The sequence below is a fragment of the Lynx canadensis genome, chromosome X (assembly GCF_007474595.2).
Source record: "Lynx canadensis isolate LIC74 chromosome X, mLynCan4.pri.v2, whole genome shotgun sequence".
Lineage (NCBI taxonomy): Eukaryota > Metazoa > Chordata > Mammalia > Carnivora > Felidae > Lynx > Lynx canadensis.
In genome coordinates, this window is record NC_044321.2 from 99,722,938 (window position 1) to 99,746,727 (window position 23,790).

General features: G+C 40.1%; 1 protein-coding gene across 1 annotated transcript in view; it reads right to left on the bottom strand.

Moving 5' to 3' along the window:
• Positions 1-23,790, bottom strand: part of TENM1 (teneurin transmembrane protein 1) — a 556,826-nt gene that overhangs the window by 322,349 nt on the left and 210,687 nt on the right. Inside the window, exon 4 of the mRNA XM_032592148.1 lies at positions 20,853-21,093. Coding sequence (XP_032448039.1) covers positions 20,853-21,093 — 241 coding nt within the window. The remainder of the gene's footprint in view (positions 1-20,852; positions 21,094-23,790) is intronic.

Here is a 23,790-nt window from a genome sequence, read left to right on the forward strand (position 1 = left end):
CGCTTTGAATCCTCTGTCTGCCTCTCTCTGTCCCTACCCTGCTCGTACATGCTCTCTCTCTCAAAAATAAACATTAAAATAAATTTATTTAAAAAACAATATTAAAAAATCCTACACCAGTTGAGGGGCAAATATCAACTTACATATTTTCTATTAATGTAAATGTTCTTGTATTAAAAGGCTCAGACCAATACATAAAGATTATTTACCTAGATAAGTAAGTACCAATTTTTCATTTTCTTATACTGAATAGTACTTTAGGCCCTAAAGGATGGTGTGAAAGCTGTGATCCCTTCAAACTCAAAAAAATTTAGAAAGCTATTGGTGGGTGAGATTTTCAATCCTCTTATGATTGTACATACATCATCTCCAAGAAGGAATAGTGGAATGTCACTTCAGAGTTTTCAGGAGATCATCTCCTAACAGGGACCATTTTAAATAGGAATAAATAGGTGACCTATGCAAAATTTATGAGCACATGTTTAAAATTAAACCAGATCCCAAATTTTCTAGGAATTTAAAAATTTTCTTGATTTTGCAAAGAAATTAAATTATATTTCTCTTTACAAAACCTGAAAGTCCATTCCCAATTTTCCTTACCAGAGCAACCTGTTGGTTTCATAGACTTGGTTTCACTGGCTACTTGGCTTATTTACTTATTTATTTTTTTAGAGGAGTGGGTAGTGGGCAGAGTATTATATACCTTGACTGTCTTTTTATTCATCCTCATTTTCTACAGATAGGTATTTCCTTCATTTATTTTATGAGCCAGTTGACATGGCATACATTTCTGTATGATTTGTTTTAATTGAATAGTAATCTATATTAGCAAGGACACCTTATTTTAAAGAAAGAGGGTTTCAAAATAATTACAAAGGAGTACAGTAAGGAGAGATCCTAAGCATTTCCCACTAAGCTCTTCAGGTTGAAAATATAGGTTATCATTCTAATGCACCTTTTGAAGGGTGTTGATCAACATTTGCCTTACATTAGCTTTCACTGATTTGTAAGTCTTACTCATATTTGTACATTAAAGGCAAAAATGTGGGGTGCCTGGGTGGCTCAATCGGTTGAGCACCCAACTCTTGATTTCAGCTCAGGTCATGATCTCAAAGTTGTAGGTTTGAGCCCCTCATCGGGCTCTGTGCTGATGGTGTAGTCTGCTTGGGATTCTCTCTCTCCTTCTCCTTCTGCCCCCTAGCCCCTCCCAAAATAAATAAATAAATTCTAAAAAATTAAAAAAATAAAGGCAAACATGCTTTATAATGCCATAAAATAATATAAGAAATGCCACTCACTAAAATTAACAACTCAGGCAATGACAGATGTTGGTGAGGATGAAGAGAAAGAGGAACCCTTTTGCACTGCTGGTGGGAATGCAAATTGGTGCAGCCACTCTATGGTAAACAGTATGGCAATTCCTCAAAAAATTAAAAATAGAACTACCCTACAACCCAGCAATTGCACTGCTAGGCATTTATTCAAAAGATACAAGAGTGCTGTTTCAAAGGGGCACATGCACCCCAATGTTTTATAGCAGCACTATCGACAATAGCCAAAGTATGGAAAGAGCTCAAATGTCCATCAAGCGATGAATAGATAAAGAAGATGTGATACACACACACACACACACACACACACACACACACACACAATGAGATATTACTCAGTGATCAAATAGAATCAAATCTTGCCATCTGCAACAACATGGATGGAACTAGAGTGTATTCTGTTAAGCGGAATAAGTCAGTCAGAGAAAGACAAGTATTATATGATTTCACTCATATGTGGAATTTAAGATACAAAACAGATGAACATAAGGGAAGGGAAGCAAAAATAATATAAACACAGAGAGGGAGACAAACCATAAGAGACTCTTAAATACAGAGAACAGACTGAAGGTTGCTGGAGGGGATGTGCGTGGGGCAATGGGCTAAATGGGTGATGGGCATTAAGAAGGGCACTTGTTAGGGGCGCCTGGGTGGCGCAGTCGGTTAAGCGTCCGACTTCAGCCAGGTCACGATCTCGCGGTCCGTGAGTTCGAGCCCCGCGTCGGGCTCTGGGCTGATGGCTCAGAGCCTGGAGCCTGTTTCCGATTCTGTGTCTCCCTCTCTCTCTGCCCCTCCCCCGTTCATGCTCTGTCTCTCTCTGTCCCAAAAATAAATAAACGTTGAAAAAAAAAAATTAAAAAAAAAAAAAAAAAAAGAAGGGCACTTGTTGGGATGAGCACTAGGTGTTATATGTAAGTGATGAATCACTAAATTCTACTCCTGAAATTATTACACTATATGTTAACTAATTTGGATTTAAATTAAAAAAAAAAAAAAAAAGAAATGTCACCAAAATCAGTCCTTTAACCTATCCAGTATAACATTTCTCTGAGGGACAAATTGACAAAAGGCATGGCTGTCCTGTGAAATATCAATCTCAAAATCAAAGAAGTAGCCTCAGGCAGAAACTGCTCCTCACCAACATCCATGTTCTCATTTCCTGGGCACACAGACTACATTTCCCAGTCACCATTTCCATTAGGTATGGTCATGTGACTGAGTTCTGACTAAATCGAAGTGTGAGCAAAAGTGCTGTCTGATACTTCCCGTCTGCTCCCCTAAAACCTTCTCACCCAAGGAACCTTCTCCCCAATCTCTTTACTCATCCATTGGCTAAAAGGGCGGACTCAAATATGGAAGGAGCATAATACATTCGTTCTATGGAATATTGTGAGGTCAGATTAAGAATTTTAAACCACATAAGCATATTATGCTGATCACTGACTCTCAGCACAGAGCCTGGACAGAGCATCCTTACCCACGACTGACCCCACTCCGCATTGCTTGCAGTCATAGTTAATTGGAGCAGAATTGGATAGCCAACCTTGGAGACAATCATATTCTCTTCCCCTCTCTCTCCCTCTCTCAGAAACCTAGACACTGAAACCTAGTCATCTAGGGAAGCCAAGATGCGAGGTCATGTTTAGCCAGAGCTGGAGTTACATAATAGTGGAACAGACAAACAAGTCCCATCTAAAATGAAGCCCGACAAGAGAGAATACATGCAGAAAGAAACAGTGATGAGACATCACACGGCTCTAGAAAGCAAAAGAATAATGGAGACAGTTCCATCTTTCATTAGGCAAAGCTGTACTCAATGCCTTCTTCCTTCCCTGTGAAATTATCCTCTACCATTTTTTAAAAACATCCTTTTTACTTGATTTACTTTTAAGGCATTTCTGTTCCCGTTAACCAAATAATTTCTAAGGCAATAAACAATTTTCCATGTTGGGGGAAAAAAAACAGAATTCATATATACAGTACAACCACAACTATTTGCTGTCCCCTTCCACACAAAAACAAAGACAACTAACTCCCACTCTGTATCCCTATTCCACAGAGATCTGATCTAGAAGAAAACATGGAAATCTTAATAGTAACTATCTTTGGGTAGTAGAATTTGTAGTTATTTTTCTTTGTGATTTCCTGTGTTTTTCCTATTTTTGAAATGAAGGTGTACTACTTCATAAGGTCCTTCACGATATAGGTCTCTCCACCTCACTACTGCTATTGTCTCCAATGCCCTCTTAGCTCTGGCCACCCTGTCATGTGTGGTTTCCCTAATGTGCCATTTGCTTTCAGGCTCCTGTGTCCTTGTAAGCTTTTCAGCAAAGAACAATGTCGGAAGAGTTAATAAATGTCCAAGAGTAGCGTAGATCTAAAGCAAACGTAGGAGAGAGAGAATAGAGTGAACATAGGGAGAATGAAGAGTGTAGAAGAAAAAGGAATAGAATCAGAAAGGAAATTTGATTGATAGATAGATAGATAGACAGTAGATAGATATGGCTATATATGCAAGGGTAAAGGATCATTTGCTAGTTGCTTAGAAGGTCACTCTGGGTTTCCTTGTCTACATCTGATCCAAATAGTCAGAAGTGATATACTGCTTTTTTCCATCTTTTTGCATTCCTAGGAAACAAACCAATTAAGTATATATACAAACTAGTATACATTCAACGTGTCAAAATATATTCCTCTTGCTTAAGACTCTTACAGAGAAATGCAGGATATGACAAGTTAATTGGGAATAAAATTATGAGGAGTGGCCACCATATGAAAAGGAAACTAACTGGCAGGGGTGGGGAGACCTTAGAGCTAAATGAATTGTTTAGTGGTTGTTTTAGTCTATTTGGGCTGCTATAACACAATACCATAAGGTGGTTGGCTTATAAACAACAGAAACAGGTTTCTCACAGTCCTGGAAGCTGGAAGTCCAAGATCAGGATGCCAGCATGGAAGGGTTCTGCTGAAGGGTTTCTTCCGTGTTACAGACTGCTACCCAGTCTGCCATGGGCAACTAATGTGTCTTGCTGTATCTTCATGTGGTGGAAGGGGCTAGGGAGCAATCAGAGGTCTCTTTCATAAGGGCACTAATCCCATTCATGAGAGCTCCACCCTCAGGACCTAATCACCTCCCAAAGGCCCCACCTAATACCATCATCTTGGGCATTAGGTTTTCAATATATGCATTTGGGGGAGATCCAAACATTCAATTCATAGCAGTGGTTTCCAACACAAATTATGCTTTAAACTGGAGAATTATCTAAACCTACCAACAAGGTCTTCAGAAGAAGGGAATGCGAAGAGGGAAGATGGGAAGGGAAAAAACAAACTGCTAGAATCTGAAGAGGGGTTGAGAAAAAGTGAACGGGCAAGGAAACAAAAGATTTTGCATCATCATGATTCTCAAAGAGCCTTTCTCAGTTGGGGATGAATTGGCCCACAGGGGACATTTGGCATTGTCTGGAGATGTGTTTGGTAATCATAACCAGGGGGAGGCCACTACTGGCATCTAGTGGGTAGGAGGCTAGCGATGCCGCTAAACACCCTATTATGCATGGGACAGACCCCAGAACAACGGATTATCCAGCCTGAAATGCCAATAGTGGTGAGGTTGAGAATCGTTGGCCTAAAACTATTCCTCTGATTGGAGCATGCATTTTTGAAGTATTCAGCCTCCCTCTGGGGGTGGGGGGGGAAGGGGAATCAGGAAAAGATTTTCTTGCCAGGCACTCATGATCTTATCTTCCTCCCAAGCTCACAGCTGTTCTTCCCTTGGGGCTATTTGCACTTGGGATTGGTCTATTATCCAAACAAATACCCTAACCCTAGGGCCACAGAACACAAACAACTCACCTATAATTACCTCAAACATTTACCCTTGCTAACTAAGCAAGGAAACCTTTGTAGGTATGGAGACTAGAAAACATCTTCTACTTTCAATTTTTTAAATTGCTGTTCAAAGTGTACCTACCTCTCACAAAGTGTCACAGGATATAAATCCAAAATCTGAAATACTGATTAAAACATGCAAAACATACAATCATGATAGCAGTTAAAACAACATTAACTCCCTTCAGGTTAGGCTACCTAAGAAACAGTCAAATTCCACTTTGTGCCATGCTCTAAAGCTCAAAAACTATAATCCCACTTGAACACAGGAGAATTTGTAGAAACCAGGCCTTCCTTGCTGGGAAATGTTCTCTCCCTGGTTCCCTGCAGTGTGGATTCAAGAGAGCAGAGAAGAAACCCATTGGCTTGCTTTAATTATTTAGGGGCAGCACAAGGAGATAAACAAGGTCAGGTCAACTTCAAGAATACAACGATTTCATGCACTTTTCTGACTTCTAAATATACATCTCTATTTGGCAAATATAATATTAAACCTAAACTTGCCTTTTCTCTGCATCATCGTCAATGCTCAGAAAAAGTTATCATCATGGATTTACAGGATGCAGTATAGAAATGGGTGGTTGGAACTTTAAACCCAATCCAGGTTGTATTTTTATCTTTGAATAAGAAACAAAATAAAGTTATATTTATTTCTTAATGAGACAGAGAATGAAAAATTGAAAGAAAATACTGAACCATCTGCAGCTTTGCAATATGACCCAAGGCAAGGTAGGCTTCTTTAAATTTTTTTTTTTTAACGTTTATTTATTTTTGAGACAGAGAGAGACAGAGCATGAACGGGGGAGGGTCAGAGAGAGGGAGACACAGAATCGGAAACAGGCTCCAGGCTCTGAGCTGTCAGCACAGAGCCCGATGTGGGGCTCGAACTCACGGACCACAAGATCGTGACCTGAGCCGAAGTCGGACGCTTAACCGACTGAGCCACCCAGGCGCCCCAAGGTAGGCTTCTTTATAAGGTGCTGCCTCTTGAATCTTGTCTCTACGGAGGGTTTTGTTCGAGGGTTTTGTTCTTAAATTCGTTCACTCCACAAACTTTGATTGAGCACCTGTATCGGGTAGAACATGTTCACAAACTAGTCTTGCACTGGCCTAAGATCAGTTTCTTAACTATGCTTGTGTGCCTTTATCAACACCCCCGGACAGACAGGGATGTGTAGATGGTCTTCCTCATTTCCCCTTGGCTACTGGAGATTTTGAAGGAATCATGGCTTAACTTATCATGGCTTCATTTATCTGACTTGTTAGGGGACCTCACCTAGAATCAGTAATCCTGCAATTAATTAGAATCCAACTAACTGGAAAGCTAAACTGAGCAGGATTCTTTCAGTGGAGGAGCAAATGACAAGAAGGCAAGCCACGGAATGATAGAGAAAGTAAAGGCAGAAAGGACATCAAATAAATCACTTAGCTTTATTCCTTTATCGGACTGTTGAGGAAAGTGAGGTTGGAAAGGAAGAAAGAGACCCTATCAAGGTCACACAGCTATTTAGTGGCAGAATTGGACTCAGACGCAAGATTTCCAATTCTAATTCCAGTGCTTTACAACTACTCACAAGAGGCCACCCCAAATTTTCAAAGAATATCCTGGGACCACTATACATTTTGTTCATTTTATAATATTTTCTATACCTGACGGGTTGTACAATAAAAAATCCTGTTCAGAATGGCAACCCTGCCTTACCGTAAGATTTTCAATTATAATAGATTAAATTATGATCATTTGGATTAAAACGGAAAGTAGATTCATATTTAAGAGTGATTTTCAACAAGAATGGCAATTTTTTAAAAGTTCTATTTAACCTTAAGCTATCCACCGAATCCAATTAACCAGAACCCCCAGTTTTCTGGGCATTTAGGCTCATCAAGATTTTAATATAAATAGAATAAAACCTAGATTACATCTCCAGGCAGAGGAATTTAACTGAACTATAAATATTCACTGAAAGACAAAAAGGAATAACTTGGGGTTCTTTATATTCCAGAGAAATATTGTTATAGTGCAAAGAATACCAGATTGGTTGCATGGAGACTTGAATTCTAGCTCCAACTCTTGCTCTACACTGCCACATTGACACATTAGTAAAATTCCCCACAACCTCGTGTCCTTATCTTTAAATTGGGCATAATTTCTGTTAATGTCTACCTTGCCAGGGTTGTGTAGAGTTTAAAAAGAAATAACCAGTAAGGGCTTTGAACAAGAAGTTATACATACACACTTATATATGCACATACACCCACATGGGCACACAGACATACGTGCACATGTATACAAGACATATCTAAAACCTGAGTCTTTTGAAGATGACAAAAAATATTTAGCTGCCAGTGTAGACACACTAAAAGGCAAACATCCATGTTACCATAAAATTATCTAAGTTAAAGATACTATTCAGTACAGTAAATGAAAAATTTGAACGAATAAGACTGCTATAGATTAAAAAAACAATTATTTTAGTCAAAAAGTAGGGGAAATAGCAGATTGTGAATGTTCTCTTCCAGAAGAAAGTCAATTTACTTAGGAGGCTAATATTATGCCACAAAAGGAAAGAATCAATGATATCTGTGTTTTTAGGTTATACTTGATATTTTGATAGTTGAATAGGAAATAATCATAAGTTATCTTTTATAATATCAATGAAAATCCTGTGTGTACATATGTCACTATTAAGTATCTTCATCAGTAAAAGGGGACTGCCTAGTGTTTTGTGTATGCCAGATGGAGACGGGAAGTCTAAATTACAATCTTGGCTGGGCCAATGATAGCTGCTTGCCCGTGGAAATACGACTTAGATTTGAGCCAACTTTAAATAAGGGTGTGAGGGTATAATGCCACCCTCTAGCATAAGAATAGAAAAGGCAAACTTCTTGCACCTAAGGAATTCATGATTCCCCAAAGGTGGTGACATCATCAGCCCTTGTTGAATCCTGGCAACCTGGGAAGCCTGTACCACTGTGTGGGATCATGCTGTTTTCTTCAGCGTTATGTGACCATTCCTGCAAGTTGCCATATTCTTTACCATCAAGGAAACTTGATCTTTAACTTGGTTGGTTGGTTTCTTTGTGTCAACCACGTCACCAGCCTGGGAACTACTGTGTACCCCTATACCGAATATAGTTTCCCCACCCTCCATCCCACCCACCACTGTTTTTTCCTCCTTCCAATTTATATGGAAGTTTTGCCGTAATTCAGCTTCCTCTCGATCTGCTCTTCCATTTCAGATAGTAGCCTGCCTTCTGTTTCCATTTTCTTACCACTAACCAATTCTTCAAACCCACTGCAGTCTAGCTTCACTCTTACCACTCTGTTGAGATCGACTGCTTCAAAATCAACAAGTCTGTAGTTGACAAAATGAAAGGTCTCTCCTCATCCACACTCTAGTGGACTCCTCTGAAGCATTTGAAAACCACGATCACAATCTCCTTGAAATTTTTTGTTGTTTCTTCTCTTCTATTAGTATTAATCCTCAATCACCTATGCTGGTTTGTTTTCCTTCATGGACCTGAGATGTTAAGTGTTCTCATGGTTTGGTTTATGGTCTTCTTGCACTAAACTCTGTCTGGGTTTTTCAGTATTTCCTCCTTCATTCATGTAAATTCAATTATTATGTCTACCTATGAAATACTCCATAATTCATGTGTATCATGTGCTCTGGAATCAGACAGACATGCAGTGGAACTAGCTCCATTAATTACTAACTAGTGGCCTTGTAGCAGATTGTTCAACTTCTCTAAGCCTCAGTTTAAAAAAATAAAACTTGGCATAAATGTGATAATGACTCGATGCAATGTTTGGCACATAGTAAGCATTTGGTAAGTGGTAGGAGGAAAACTTTTCCTCTCTTTCTTCTTCTCTTGGGACCCAGATTCTTATTTTCAACTATTTATTGAATATTGAGCTTTTCCAATATGGATGCCCCACATAAATGTTTCAATATTTCCCAAACAAAACTCACTGCCTGCTTCTACCAACTACTATTTCTGATTTCAGAAATCTGCTCCATCTGTAATTCCCCGCTCAGTTACTCTGTCTGTCCATATACCTTACAAAAATTTTGTTAAACATCATGAGCTAAGCACTGAGGAATCAAAGTAGAAAAAGAAGACATAGTCCTTCACTCAAGTTGCAGCAGGGAATAAAGACAAGTCAATAAAATATTTGGAGTGCAAATACACAATGGAATAAGGTCTTCATAGACATACACACAGGATGCTATGAGCCCACAGATAAGGGAAAATTCCATGAAAGGTGCCGTGGGGAAGTGAAGGCAGGTAAAAAAAAAAAAAAGAGAAAGAAAAGAAAAAGCTCCGAAGAGGTATCTTTGGCTTCTCTTCCCCTTCTCACATATTACATCTACTAGACCACAAGTCCTGCGATACTATTAGCCTCAATATAATTACATTTTAGGATAAAGGCAATCTCCCCCACTAGAATGTAAGCTCCATAAGGCAGGGATTTTGTCTGCTTCGTTCTCTGCTGTAGCCCCAGCAACTCGAACACTGGCTGATCCATGGTGGGCACTCAACAAATATTTGTCAAAATTGGTTTAAACTTATTTACACTAGAATTAATTTATCATAGTATTTACATTCAACTGTTTTTCCTGTAAACTATTCACATTATACACATGCTTATATCCTCAGATATCACACCAAAAAAGATGAACAGAATGGAGAAGCAGATGTTACTGTTTATTTGCTTATCTGTTCGCCAAAGGGGGCAATTCTTTTTGAGCTTTCCTGTTCTTTAAATGGAATAGTCGGTACCACACTTCCACAATTCTTGCAGAGGCATTTCAAAGACCTCAAGACTTAACCTGATCTTATCTTTTGCTTAAAGCTACAAACATTTTTGTGTTGTGGAATTAATAAAGAACCAGCTGGATTCTCCCAAAGGGAGATGTTTAGTAGAATGTCTTTGATACACACGCGCGCGTGCGCGCACACACACACACACACACACACACACACGCAAACACACACATCTCTGTAGAAATTAAGGAGAATAGTTGACAGGAAAATCATTCTTTGTTACTTCAAATACATTTCATACTTTTAGTAAAATATAACAGACAAGTGTCTATTAACTTGACACGGCAATGAAAATATTTATTATGATTAACTGGATAAGTAATTTTGTAGTCAATGAGGTTTTTAAGAACTAGTTTCTTTCTTAATCACAACCAGATATTTCTATTTTAAATATACAACCCATGATAGGTTAAGTATATATGATGGACGGGAGACAAAAAGGGTGGTACAGAGGTTCCTCTAAAATTTAATTTTGGTTTGCTACACTCACATATTTCATCAATCAACTCATTTTTTTAAATTCCCTAAAACATCTGTTTAGATTCACATTTGCATTGCTAAAAAAATCTCCTCCATATCAAGACCAGATTTCATCGCACCTATGGTGAAATTTCCCTTCCTTAAAAAATGAAACACATTATGTTTGCCTATGGTTCATACTTTGAAATGAAAATGAAAATAGTGAGATCAAAAGCATTTTTAAAAATAACATCACCACCAAAGTGACTAGAGACTGTATCACGATAATCTCCAAAATATTGCTCTTCACTGCCTAAGCACAATCGACTATTATAGATCTATTTTTACTCTGAATTTGTAAAATATATTTTTAAGACTACAGAATTCTCCTTCATGTAAATTTAACATATTCCACATCCATCATTTGGTGTAGGCTGAAAAGCTTGGTTGATTCCTGTTCATCTGTAGTAAACAGGATTTATAGGTCATAGATTAGTTCTACGAAGTCTTTTCCTGTCTTAAAAAGAATCTTTAAATCTGTGGCTGAAGATAGATTTTGCTAACCCCAGTGCTGTTAAAGGATTAAAGCATGAGATATTGTTGGATCTAAGCACTGAATATGTACATTCTGAGCCCTTTTTTTCCTCTAGTCATTATTGAAAGAAAAAACTATGTCTCTAAACCTATTTTTCCATTGCAAATGTACTAAAGAAAAAAAACCTACTTATGAAAGTTAGGTATATTTTAGCAGTACTATATAACAAAGAAATATAACTACCACTAGAGAACTTACATTTATGGGTTAATATTCACAGAGTATTATTCCATAGATATTTAAATCACTGTCATCACTACTAATGAACGTTGCTTCCTATTTCCCCAAGATAGACACTAGCTCTAGAAGTCTGGTAACAAGCATGGGTCATATAGACTTCATTTCTTGTTCTATTCTTTGCCAACACCTCCCCCACCAATGGCCGTGGCTCTTCCTTTGTAAAAATAACCCTGTTGACTCCACTTAAATGTCACATTGGCCTAAAGCCAGCAAGGGCAGTTAGCCTCATACCAAGCTACAGCCATCTGTCAGAATATGCTAAAAAAAAAAAAAAAATCAGTGAAAATAGTTGCTACCCCCTCTTCTGGCCAGCCATGACTCCTCCACACAGTTATGATCTGTCTTTGTGAGTTGAAGTGGTTATGTTAATATCAAATCCAAGTTCTCAAGAGTATTAAATATCACAGAAAAATCTTTAAGACTCATTTTGGTGACTAGATCATGGTTAATGTCCATCATCATCACTGAAGGTTTGTCAAAGTTAAGGTCTAGAGCCAACATTTGGCCAAAAATTCCCCACGGGTAAGAGTATCAAGGGGCGCCTGGGTGGCTTAGTCGGTTAAGCATTCGACTTCGGCTCAGGTCATGATCTCATGGCTTGTGAGTTCAAGCCCCGCATCGGGCTCTGTGCTGACAGCTCAGAGCCTGGAGCCTCTTCAGATTCTGTGTCTTGCTCTCTCTCTCTGCCCCTCCCCCGCTCACACTCTGTCTCTCTCTGTCAAAACTAAATAAACATTAAAAAAAATTTTTTTTTAAAAGTATCAAGTAAACTTTGAGTTAGGAGTTTGAATTCAGGGACAGCAAAGAAAGCAAATAAGGCAAACTAAAAATGGCTGTAATTCAATTTCAAAGTAAATCGGATGAAGAGGTCAAGAAAGCTAAGAGAACTGTCCCAGTTCTCTGCAGGGAATGGGGGATGTCTGAGTTTCTGATAGAAATGAGTACTACTCCAGTTAGCTGTGTGTTAAAGGCAGAGCAATCTACTCACATACAAAGTGTATGGACAGAATAGAGAGACCAATATAGAAAGAAAAGTGGTAAGTCCAGTTTCTGAGAAGCTAGTAGCAAAAGCCAGGGCCAACGGAATGGAGAAAGGAGGAATGTGATGCAGAGGAAGAACAGAAATAGAGGAGGAAACTAAAATGAGTGTGCAAATCACATGTGAGATCTAAAATAACCCTTGTAACAACATTATGACAATGAGTGTTATTAACCCAGTTTCAAGGTCAGGGAACTAAGGTTCAGAAAGGCTAAATAATTTTCCCAAGTACAGACAGCTAATAAGGAACAAATTCAAACCCAAACTCACATCTGTTGGTTTCTACAATTGAAAGTCTTAACCACTCTTCCAGCTGTTATGAAGAAGGCACAACACTGTACCACTAAAGGTATAAAATAGCTTTGGAAGGGAAAAAAAAGACTTTCTGGAAAAGAATCAGAATAAAAGGATCTTCAAACTGAAGTATATCCAAGGATGAGTCTCTGGGTAAGGAAAGAGAATATGGCAATTTAACAGCAGGAATTTCAGAATGAAATTTTGATTTCTGGATCATAGCTTAAAAATTATGGACTTTTGGTTCAAGAATGATTATTTCTTCTTAGTATTAAAAGGAATATATTTGCTCATAACCAGACAACCTAGTAAAGAGGGTTTAAATGGCAATGGAGGGGTGCCTGGGTGGCTCAGTCAGTTAAGCGTCTGACTCTTGATCTCGGCTCAGGTCATGATCTCATGGTTCATGAGATTGAGCCCCACATCAGGCTCTGCACTGACAGTGCAGAGCCTGCTTAGGATTCTCTCTCCCCCTCTTTCTCTGCCCCTTCCCCACTCTCCCCTCCCTTTCTCTCTCAAAATAAATAAATAAACATTTAGAAAAAACTAAACTGTTAAAGCAGTTTGGGGAAATAATATCCTTTAATAAGTAAATAAATAGGCAACAAATGGCAAACGGAGGAAGAGGGAGAGGAAGAATAGAAAGAATAACACTTAATATTACTGAATTGGTAACTGGTGACGATGCGTGACTTTGAGTAGACTTTTCCTTCATTTTGCACCTAATGCTGTCCCATGGTTTTATTATTAATTACAGGTATTAGTAGTAATAAATTACTTTCAGGTCATTTTCTCAGGAAAATCTCTACTTTCCCATTTCCCTCCCTCCACACTTCCTCTGGGTTAGATCTACCACCTCCAAGTGTTCTGACCTTGGAATTACTTCAATTTAATAATGCACTTATGATACTGTTATTTATTTCACTTTGCCTTCTTTTTTTTTTTTCAATTTTTTTAAAGTTTGTTTATTTTTGAGAGAGAGAGACAGAGTGCATGGGGGGTGGGGGCAGAGAGAGAGGAAGACACAGAATCCGAAGCAGGCTCCAGGCTCCGAACTGTCAGCACAGAGCCCGACGCGGGGCTCGAACTCACAGACTGCGAGAGCTGAAGTTGGACACTGAACCGACTGAGCCACCCAGGCGCTCCTCACTTTGCCTTCTTTACTACAGAAAGTGGTTGAACATAAAGACCCTGGCCCTGTATACAGCCAAGGTTCAAAGTCTGACCTGGATCTGCTCCTTCCTACCTGTGGGATTTTTCAAAGTTCTTTAACTTGTCCTTACCTCAGTTTCCTTACCACTCAGTTGAAGATGGTGACACTAATAGTATCTACCGCACGGAGTTATTTTAAGGATTAAAGCAACTGATTTATGAAGACCCAGAATGGTGTCCAGCAGGTAGTGATGCTATATATTTAGCTATCATTATTATTACAAGTACTATAAGCTTCTGGAGTATGTGGGCTCTTATTCCTCATAGTAGCTGTAGTGCATGACGAATAATCAGTAAATGTTTGCTGAATGCCTTGCTGTGCAGGGAATGCTTAATAATCCACAGACTGAGAGGTATACGTGGATATTAGATGTTTTTAGAGCAAAGCTAATGTGGCTCTCTGAACTCTGGTGATTCTGAATTCTCCTCTTTGCCAGCATGTCAGTAGCAGATTCGTATATCAAAAATAATGTTTATTGTATACTTTATGTTAAAAATAATGTTTATTGTATACTTTCTATGTGCTCAGCTCTGAGGAGACAGTCTACGTGGATTATCTTATTTGGTTCTCAGAACAAGCACACAAGGGAGGATCTGTCATTTCCTACACCGGACAGATGGGGAATTGAGGCCCATGGAGGGTAAGTGACGCGTCCCAGTTCATGACCATATTAAGTCACTCGGTCCAGTGCTGTTTGAGCACACACACTGACACACATCACCCAGACTGTCCATCTTCATCTTTGGCAACGTGCCCATCTTTCCAGGTTGTGAAAGATGCATCTCTGACTCCACTGCAAAAAAGATAATCCAAGAAAAGGCTTAGAGGAGGAGGTGGAAAGGCTGATCTCTGAGTAAGGGAGGGCTCAGGGCAGGACATAATCCTGAACGTAGTGGGTAGTGGCGGAATTATTTCTATGAATGACAGAAGGCAGGGAAGAATCTAAAAGCCGTTCTGTAGATTTATCACAGGGCAGTCTTACAAAGCCTCATAGACATGTGCGGTCAAAACCTAGGGGAGGGAATGGTTCTAATGATTGGAATTTGGTGGTTGCTATAGATTGAATGTATCCTCCCAAAATTCCTATGTTGAAACCTAACTTCCAGCGTGTTGGTATTCTGAGGTGGAGCCTTTAGGAGGTGATGAGGTCGTGAGGGTGGAGCTCTCATGAATGGGACCTTATGAATGGAAAACCCTAGAGAGCTCCCTTGTCTTTTCTGCCATGTGAGGAGACAGTGAGAAGATAGCAGTCTATGAAATAGGAAGTGGGCTTTCACCAGACACCAGATTTGCCAGTGCCTTAGACTTACAGTTCCCAGCCGCCAGAACTGTGAGAAATAAATCCCTGCTGTTTAAAGAACCCAGTCTATGGCATCTTTGTTACAGCAGTCTAACTGGACTAACACCGTGGTGAAAGAGTATATCCTATTTGAAAGCATGCTAAGAGAAAAGTGAAGGGTTGTCGTGTTTACCTGGGGAAAGCATGAACATAAGGGTAGAAACATCTTTAATTAGATGAAGACAGAAATAGAAAGGGACAAAAGTAGAGCTGTTTCTTGTGTATAATAACTGTCGGTATTATTATTCTAACATTTATCAAGTGTTTACTGTATGCCTGGCTGCTTGAAAATACATTGCAGATATTAACTCCTTTAATCCTTACAACGACTTTATGAGTAGGTGCTACTGTCATCCTTACTTTCCAGATGAGAAAACTGAGGCGTGGCAATGTTACATAATATGTCCAAGTTCATACAGGTAACAGATGGTGGATCAGGGAGTCTACAATGAGCCACTTGCCCAGTTGGAGGAAATGGATGCTCATTTCCAATACATACCACAAAAGTGCCCTAGGAGTAAGGTGAAATAAACATGAGTGATTTCAACTCCAAAGACATCTGCTAGATGCATCATTTAATCAAGGCAGGTAGGTGACAGGTCCCCCACCTCCCTTGTTGAAAACTCTACCTCCTAGAAGGTAAAGAAATTAAGGATATTTGCTTCTCTCACTGAGTAGAAAAGAGAAACTGGTGAGTTAAGGTGATAGGAACCTTTCAAGAAAGCAACCATTTTAGCTTAAGAGTCTCTAAGATACACTATGAAGCAAAACCCTAGACTTCAGGAAAGCAGTTCTTTAAAGTGAAGTCAGTATGATTCCATACCCTGAGATATTTCAAAAAAGGAGATGGATTAAGAGTTGGAAAGGTCTGGGCCGCCTGGGCGGCTCAGTAACTTAAGGGTCCAACTTCAGCTCAGGTCATGATCTCACAGGGTCTGTGAGTTCGAGCCCCATGTCGGACTCTGTGCTGACAGCTCAGAGCCTGGATCCTACTTCAGATTCTGGGTCTGCTTCTCTCTCTCTGTCCCTTCTCTGCTCTCTCGCTCTCTCTCTCAATAAAGATTAAAAAATTAAAAAAAAAAGAGTTGGAAAAGTTTCTTGCCTATTGAAACCAGTATGCCTGTACTGGGTGCTCTCCATTCAGTTTAGATTTCCAAAGAACACTTAACAAAAGAAAGAGATGAAAATCAAGGATAGATAAATGTAAGATAGTGTGATGAAAATAATGCTAAGAAAGTTCATACACCAAATGAGCCTGAAGCTTGAAAAAAAAAAAAAAAACTACTAAAGATGACAGAAAGTTGTTGGGTTGTTCTTAGATATATGTTTAGATTATGGATTGGATAGATGTGTAACTCATGCAATGCTATGGCATGACCGAGATCAGGGAGGCCTTCTCAATGACTAGTCTTCCCTGTGGAAGAGAATGATCATAGACCTAAAAGGGTAAAGTAAACATCAGTAAACCATAAACTGAAGTCTAAGATAGTCAAAGTGTTCCTAAGAAGGCACTCAACTGTTCTGAATGAATTAAAATTCTATCCCGGGAGTGGTGACAAGTCTTATAGATTTTATTGCCTAGTCATAGTTGCTAAAGTTTCAGGACTGTGGTGTGGGTGATAGGTGTCAGAAGACCGGAGACAGCAAACATTGGCTTTGGTTTTTAAAAGGAACAGGAAGCGCATGAGATCTTTAGACTGGACCAACGGATATCATGTTGACTGAGTGCACAATTCTAGAACATGTTATTACAAGGATGATTTGTAAGCACTTTTTGAAAAGATAGTAACCATGAGAAGGCAGCACAAATTCTCCAAGAACAAGTCATGTTAGACAAATCTCATTTCATTTCTATTTTTGACATGGTTTTTGGATTGGCAGATCAGTAAAAATGAAGCCATACTGTATCTGGATATCAGCAAAGCATCTGACGAGGTCCCTCATCATATGCCTGTGAACAAGGTGGGAGAAATGTGGGTTGTGTGCTAGCAAAACAATGCTGCCTGATGGACAAGCGTCAACCCACAGGAAGGATTCCACTGGCGTGCCACAGAGCGCTGACCTTGATCTTGTCCCAGTAATGACTTACCTAGAAATGAGGAAAGCATACCTAACAAAACTGCAGATGACACAATTATGGGAGCAATACAATGCAAATACCTCGTATGGCAGAATTAGAATTCAATTACATCTCCACAAGCTAACAAGGTGAAATCAAATGAAGCCCAATCAAGGCTCTAAACGTATTTCCACCTGCCCCCCATCCCAAACACACAATTAAAAAAGCTCCAACTATGTAATTTTAGAATAAAAGTGGCTTAGCCTCAGAACTTGTTAAGAAGTTTTAGGAGTTTGGTTACTAAGCGTTCTCAACAATGTATCGGTAGTGTTACGTAGCCACAAAAAAAGCTGACATTGGCACAGACAGCATCAACAGAAGTATTTAGTTTAGAACAAAGGAGACAACTGATTGTTGGTAATAGCACAAATTTCTGAACGAGTCAATCAAGGTGATTGCTGAGAGTCCTATCTAAGGTACATCAGCTCTGCTACCCACCCTTGCTCAAGAGGCAGCCATAGGTGGCCATGCTGTATGTTTAATTACACAGAAAAAGGTGGCCCTTTTTCTCCCTTGGCCTCACCTGACTGAGAGAATACTGTTGTCTCCCCTTATCCAAGGGGGATACATTCCAAAACCCTCAGTGGATGCCTGAAACCACAAATAGTACTAAACCCTATATATACTAGGTTTTTTCCTATACATACCTATGATAAAGTTTCATTTATATATTAGGCACATTAAGAGATTAACAACAACAATAATAAAATAGAACAATTATAACAATATATTATAGGAACTTATATGAACATGGTCTTTCTCTCAAAATGTCTTACTGTACTGTACTCACGCTTCTTGTGGTGATGGGACACGATAAAATGCCTACGTGATAAGATGAAGTGAGGCCAATGACGCAGTGTGTGAAGCTACTACTGACCTTCTGACGATAAGTCAGAAGGAAGAACATCTGCTTCCAGACCACGGTGGAGCGTGGGTAACTGAAACTGCAGAAAGGGGCAACTACTTTATCTTGAAAAGATGTTCTCAATTATTTGAGGTGACCTGAATGAACTCTGCACCTTGCCACCAAGGAGTCTAATAACCCCCCCCCCCCATCTGCATTCAGCCCTGGCCATGACACTTCAAGAGGAGTTTGGTCAGCAGTGTGGAACTGTGCTCTACCGAGACCAGGCTGGAGGATTTGAAACCAGCCAATGTGAGGAAATGTTGAGGGAACTGGAGAAACATTTACGTCAGAGAAGTACAGAATCAGGAACGGTGAAGGGCCATCAGGTGTGTGAGGGATTTTATTTATTCCGTGAGATCGCAGAACCAGATCTGGGAGAAATGTTAAGAGGTGGGAGATTTCGGTTCAGTAGGAATCCTCCCGGAGTTGCTGGAGGTGGAATGGAATGCCTCAGGAATGAATCAATTACCTATTTTGGAGCCATTTAAGCTGAGGCAGGTGACCACTTAGTAAGGACAGCAGTACTACCTTTGAATTGTTTAATGCTCTGCAGTGTACGAAGCACTTTCTGCCACACCAGCTCGATCTTCCACACACATTGAGACAGGCATTTTTACATTCATTTTCACAGCTGAGGAAGCTGAGGCTCAGAGAGGTTATGTTACACAGCTCATGAGTAAGTGCCAGTGTGCCCACAGAGATACCCTTTACTGACTGCATGGGAAACAAACACTCGAAAGGATATATTTGGAAAACCCTAGCTCATCAGGCTGATGGAGTTTCTAGGTTTGTAGAAAATTTGTCTTTGTGATACTGAATATATTACCAAATGTACTAAAAAGGTACTTTCTGCACAATCTCACATGAAAACTTATGTTCTTCTCTGCGTCTTAAGAAGCTGAGACCAATTAATACATTCCTTGCATAGATACAGAAGGTCCGTGGGTGCAGTTTGTGCAAACATGCCTAGATGTACATTTCAAATAAGAATAGTTTTCTCTCTCCATTTGCCTGAGCCCATTCCCCACCCTCCTTCCAGATTTCCTGTTATTTGGCTTCTTAGAGGGAAGGAAGTATGTTTTGCTTGTCATGATTGCTAGATAACCAGATTGCCCCCCCCAACTGCTTCCTTAGCTCTCTATCACTAAGCCCTACAAAGGAATTAAAAGAATGAGTACATTTTTAAAGAAGATGAGTAAATCACCAACATTAGCAAAATCTCCTTGAAGATACCCATTGTTCTCTGCTTCTCTCACTTCATTCACCACCCTCTCTCAATTAAAAAAAAAAAAAAAGAAACGATACACAAACACTGTCACTAGTACAGTTCTAATTGGGTTATCTTCACCATCGGAGCTGACTGCTGTATTTTCTCTTGGGAGATAACAGAAATATCACTTTATGAATCTATTTAATCTAGTAGTGATGGATGATACAGAATTTCCTGGATTTGAGCCATAATGCTCTCAGTTTGTTGGTGATGACATACTCACTGATGCCATGGCTGGCATATAACTTAATATGCTAAGAAAAAAATAAGCAGTCTTATAATGTCGGTTTATTAGTCCTCCCCTTTCCATTCCAATTCCCAAATATTGGGACAGAAATTGATCAGAGTTGACACCACACATTGCTTATTAAGTGATATATTATACCCCTTGTTTACATACAAATGTGCTTAGAAAAAGCTTCAGTAGTAGATCTAAATAAGGCGTATAGAAGGCAAGGGGCAGTCCTTGAATTTAAAAGATTAACAAAATAATATGTTTTATTAGGTAATGTTTTTCTATGTTAATGTTTAATACGTAACATTTTTCTAGGTAATGTTTACTAGAAAGTTGGAATTTTTTTAGTTTAAGATGAATAATTTCTCATTTAATTGCATCTAGTGCTAGCGTCTATTCTACAACGGGGGAGGATTAGAACTTTAACCCCATGACAGAGATTTGAGGAATGACTCTGAAAACCCAAATACATGAAGTGCTGGAAAAACAGAGGCAAACTTTTTGGTCAAAAGACCAAACTTCACCCTAAAGGCAGGATCGAGTTTTTAAAAGGACACACGGACCTCCAGTTTATGAAGGTCCTTTTTTAAAAGGTTCTTTTTAAAAAGGTTGTTTTAAAATTCCTTTTTTAAAAACTCTGAAGTCAACTTACTTTTCAAAAGAATCTTACAATAAAACCCGAAGTATCGCCGTTCCTCCAACTGTGTCTGGATTTTCCTGTAATGTTGCAATTTCTTGCAACAGGGTACAACTGCCTTTTACTTTGAGGATGAGATGATAGTTTAGATAATTGCTTCGTTTCCTAGGTTTTTGTGGATGGCTGCCCGTGGGGTGTTTATGCATCTGTGTTTCATCTTTCCACGTGAACCTGATCTCGTCCATGTCTGTGAGCATGCCTGAATCCAGACGTGTGTGCCCGCGTGCACGTCTCTGCTTATAGGGGTCTGCCTTTTGCCCGAGCCTCTGGGGGTGTATCCCTGCGTGCATTTGTGTGTCGCTGCAGATGTCTACGGTGACATGAGTTTCTGCACTCAGTGGAATCATCCTCTGCCAATATTTAAGTTACTGGGATCGATAAGAGCTCAAGTACCTGGTCTCCAATGGTATGTTGCTATTCAAGACCCAGCTGTTATGCAGATGAACAGAATCCTGTGTACTGGTTGGGGGAGCTGGAGCAGCTGGGCTGGGCTGGCTTCGGGTAGTCATCGATCTCCTCTGAAGAGAGTCGGCTGCAGGGGGTGGTTTCCTGGCACAGGTGCACGCATGCGGAGGCGGTGGTGGAGGCGGGAGGGGTCTGAAGGTGAACTGGTTGTGTGGGCTGCTCTGCATGTCTAAAGAAAAGAGAAGAACACAAAATAGAGACTTACTCTCCCACTTGGCAGTCAGGGAAACACAGCTTGTCAGACTCAGGATTTCAGAATAATATAACCTGTGGGATGGGGGCAGAGTTTTAAGTTCAGTCTATCTGTAAAAATGTCACTTAACTTACAAAAACACGTGCAGCACGCTTCTGAAATGTGAAACATTCACAGTTGCATTTGCATGTAAATTCTTCAGGGCTATAGCAGCTAAGAAGTAAATGAGGCTGCCTCACACAATTTGTCATAGTTTCTGCTACCGAACAAATAAATCATCAACAAGACACTAAGTTACAGAACAGAAGTGAGCCGATTTCCATCAGTTGCAAAAGTCTCACTTCGGAAAATACCAGTGAAAGGCACAAATTTGTTGCGAGAAAAAAAATCATCCGACACTTCAAATAAAAGTATAAGGCCACCTTCTGGCTTACCTCGGGAAAGGATGCTAGCCTGCCTACACAGGAGCAAATCCGTGCTTCAGAGAAACAGCTCTCGAGTGTGTAACTCGACTGCGTGAAATGCATCTCTTTGCCAGCCCCCAACTAAGAAACAGTGCTGCTTGGAAAAGGCAGGCTAAAAGGAGTTTGCTCAGGTTATTATATAGATTTCCATGGCCACGAAAAGCTCAGTCCACCCCCTCCCCCCACCTGCCACACCTTTCTAGGAGCTCTGCCATATTAGCAGCAGCTTAGGCAGAAGGGAAACCATTTTTTTTTTCCTGCCTGTTTGTAGCTGGGGCAGCCTGGGACCGCGGTCCTCAGACTTCTGTTGTTGCTGTTGTTTGGTATTTTTCCACTGTTTTCCTGGCAGGCACATGTATAGACAGCGAGTTAGGATCTGGCCCATGAGAAATGCCCCAATTAAACCCCTTTGAAAAGGAATCACTATCGTAGCTGATAGCCACCTCTCTTCCACAGGAGAAACATAATAGATGTCAAGTGATCTCTTGTAACACCAGCACGTTCTGGATAAACTTTGTAGACAGCATGGCTTTGTCCCACCTCCCAAATGACTGAGAGTTGAAAAGCAGAAAAATGCCAGAGGCTTTCCATGCCTAGCAAAGGGCTCAGCTGGTTTGTGCTGAGACTCGCTTTGCAGTGGCTGATCACAGGGAAAAAAATAACTTCTTTCCATCCTTCTACCTCAAACTTGAAGTTTGAAGACACTGGCATGGTTTTCATATTTCAAAATGATACTGGTTCCCCAAGAGCATGACAAATTCTTGGCTGTGTTTTCTACTATAGATGGCTCTCCCTTTAAATATCCTTGCTGTATGAAAAAGGGAATTGTACAAAAGATAGATAGGGAGGGGAGTAGTGATCATTCATTTTATACAAAATATTCCACTAGATAGTCAGCTACCCTTGTATATTTAAAAGGAACTAAAATGCTTCATGAATTTTTGAAATCAACCCCATTATTCCAGGTCCGGCCCAAATCCCATATCCACTAAAAATATCATCACAAGCACTTAACATCTCATTAATTTTTTTAAACCTCTGGGCTCATACTCACAACCGTAACTAGAAGCATGCTCTCCATCTTTGGGACTCAAAGAAGCATTGAATGCTAGAAGCCAAAAGACCTTTCACTTTGCAGATGAGAAAACTGATGTCTAGAGGACTGCTTGTCCAGGGACACTTGGCATGGCCCAACCTAGAACCCATATCTCCAGACTCTCCGGCCAGTGCTCCACGCGCTATCCTGTAGATCTCTGTCACATGAGCTCTCTTTACCTCCTTAAGATTTAGAGACACAGAATCCTCCACATCTCCGGGATTTTTCACTTGCGACATACCACTTTACACCGTGACTATTTGTTCATATGTCTGCTTCCCTCCTTAGATCCTATCTCCTTCAGCGTCAGAAGGAAGGCGGTTGGGGGCGCCTGGGTGGCGCAGTCGGTTGGGCGTCCGACTTCAGCCAGGTCACGATCTCGCGGTCCGTGAGTTCGAGCCCCGCGTCAGGCTCTGGGCTGATGGCTCGGAGCCTGTTTCCGATTCTGTGTCTCCCTCTCCCTCTGCCCCTCCCCCGTTCATGCTCTGTCTCTCTCTCTGTCCCAAAAATAAATAAGCGTTGAAAAAAAAAATTTAAAAAAAAAAAAAAAGAAGGAAGGCGGTTGGGTGTAGTGGTATGCAGCCCTGCACAGTGCAAAGAGCACAGGATTTGGGAGGATGGCAATCCTGGGTTTGAATTCTGCCTCTGCCATTTAGAAACGTTAACTTCTCATTTGTGAAGGGGAGATAAGAATCCTTTCCCCTAGCCATTAAGCTTAATTCATGTCAAATGTGCTTGGACATAGTGTGTCTGTCAGTGACTACTTGTTTATTGAATGCAGTAGAAGGATGAAACTTCCAGGCTGGAAATGACCACAGGGATAACCCAGTGCAGCATTCCCTCCTCCCCTCTCCATTTTACAGATGAGGAACCCAAGGCTCAGAAAGGTGAAGTGACATGTTCAAAGTCACTCAACTTGCATGAATTTGCCTGCCTCTGTCTGATGACTCCTGGCCGAGTACTCTTTCCATGTGCCATTTCAGGAAATAAGTATGATTCTCTTCTTGATTTTAACATTTATTATTCTTATCGTAGCTTTGGCCCCTGGGTTTGCAGTATTACAGTATCCCCTTGTTTTCCTGTGTTTTTGTCTTATCTACCAAAATAGATTGT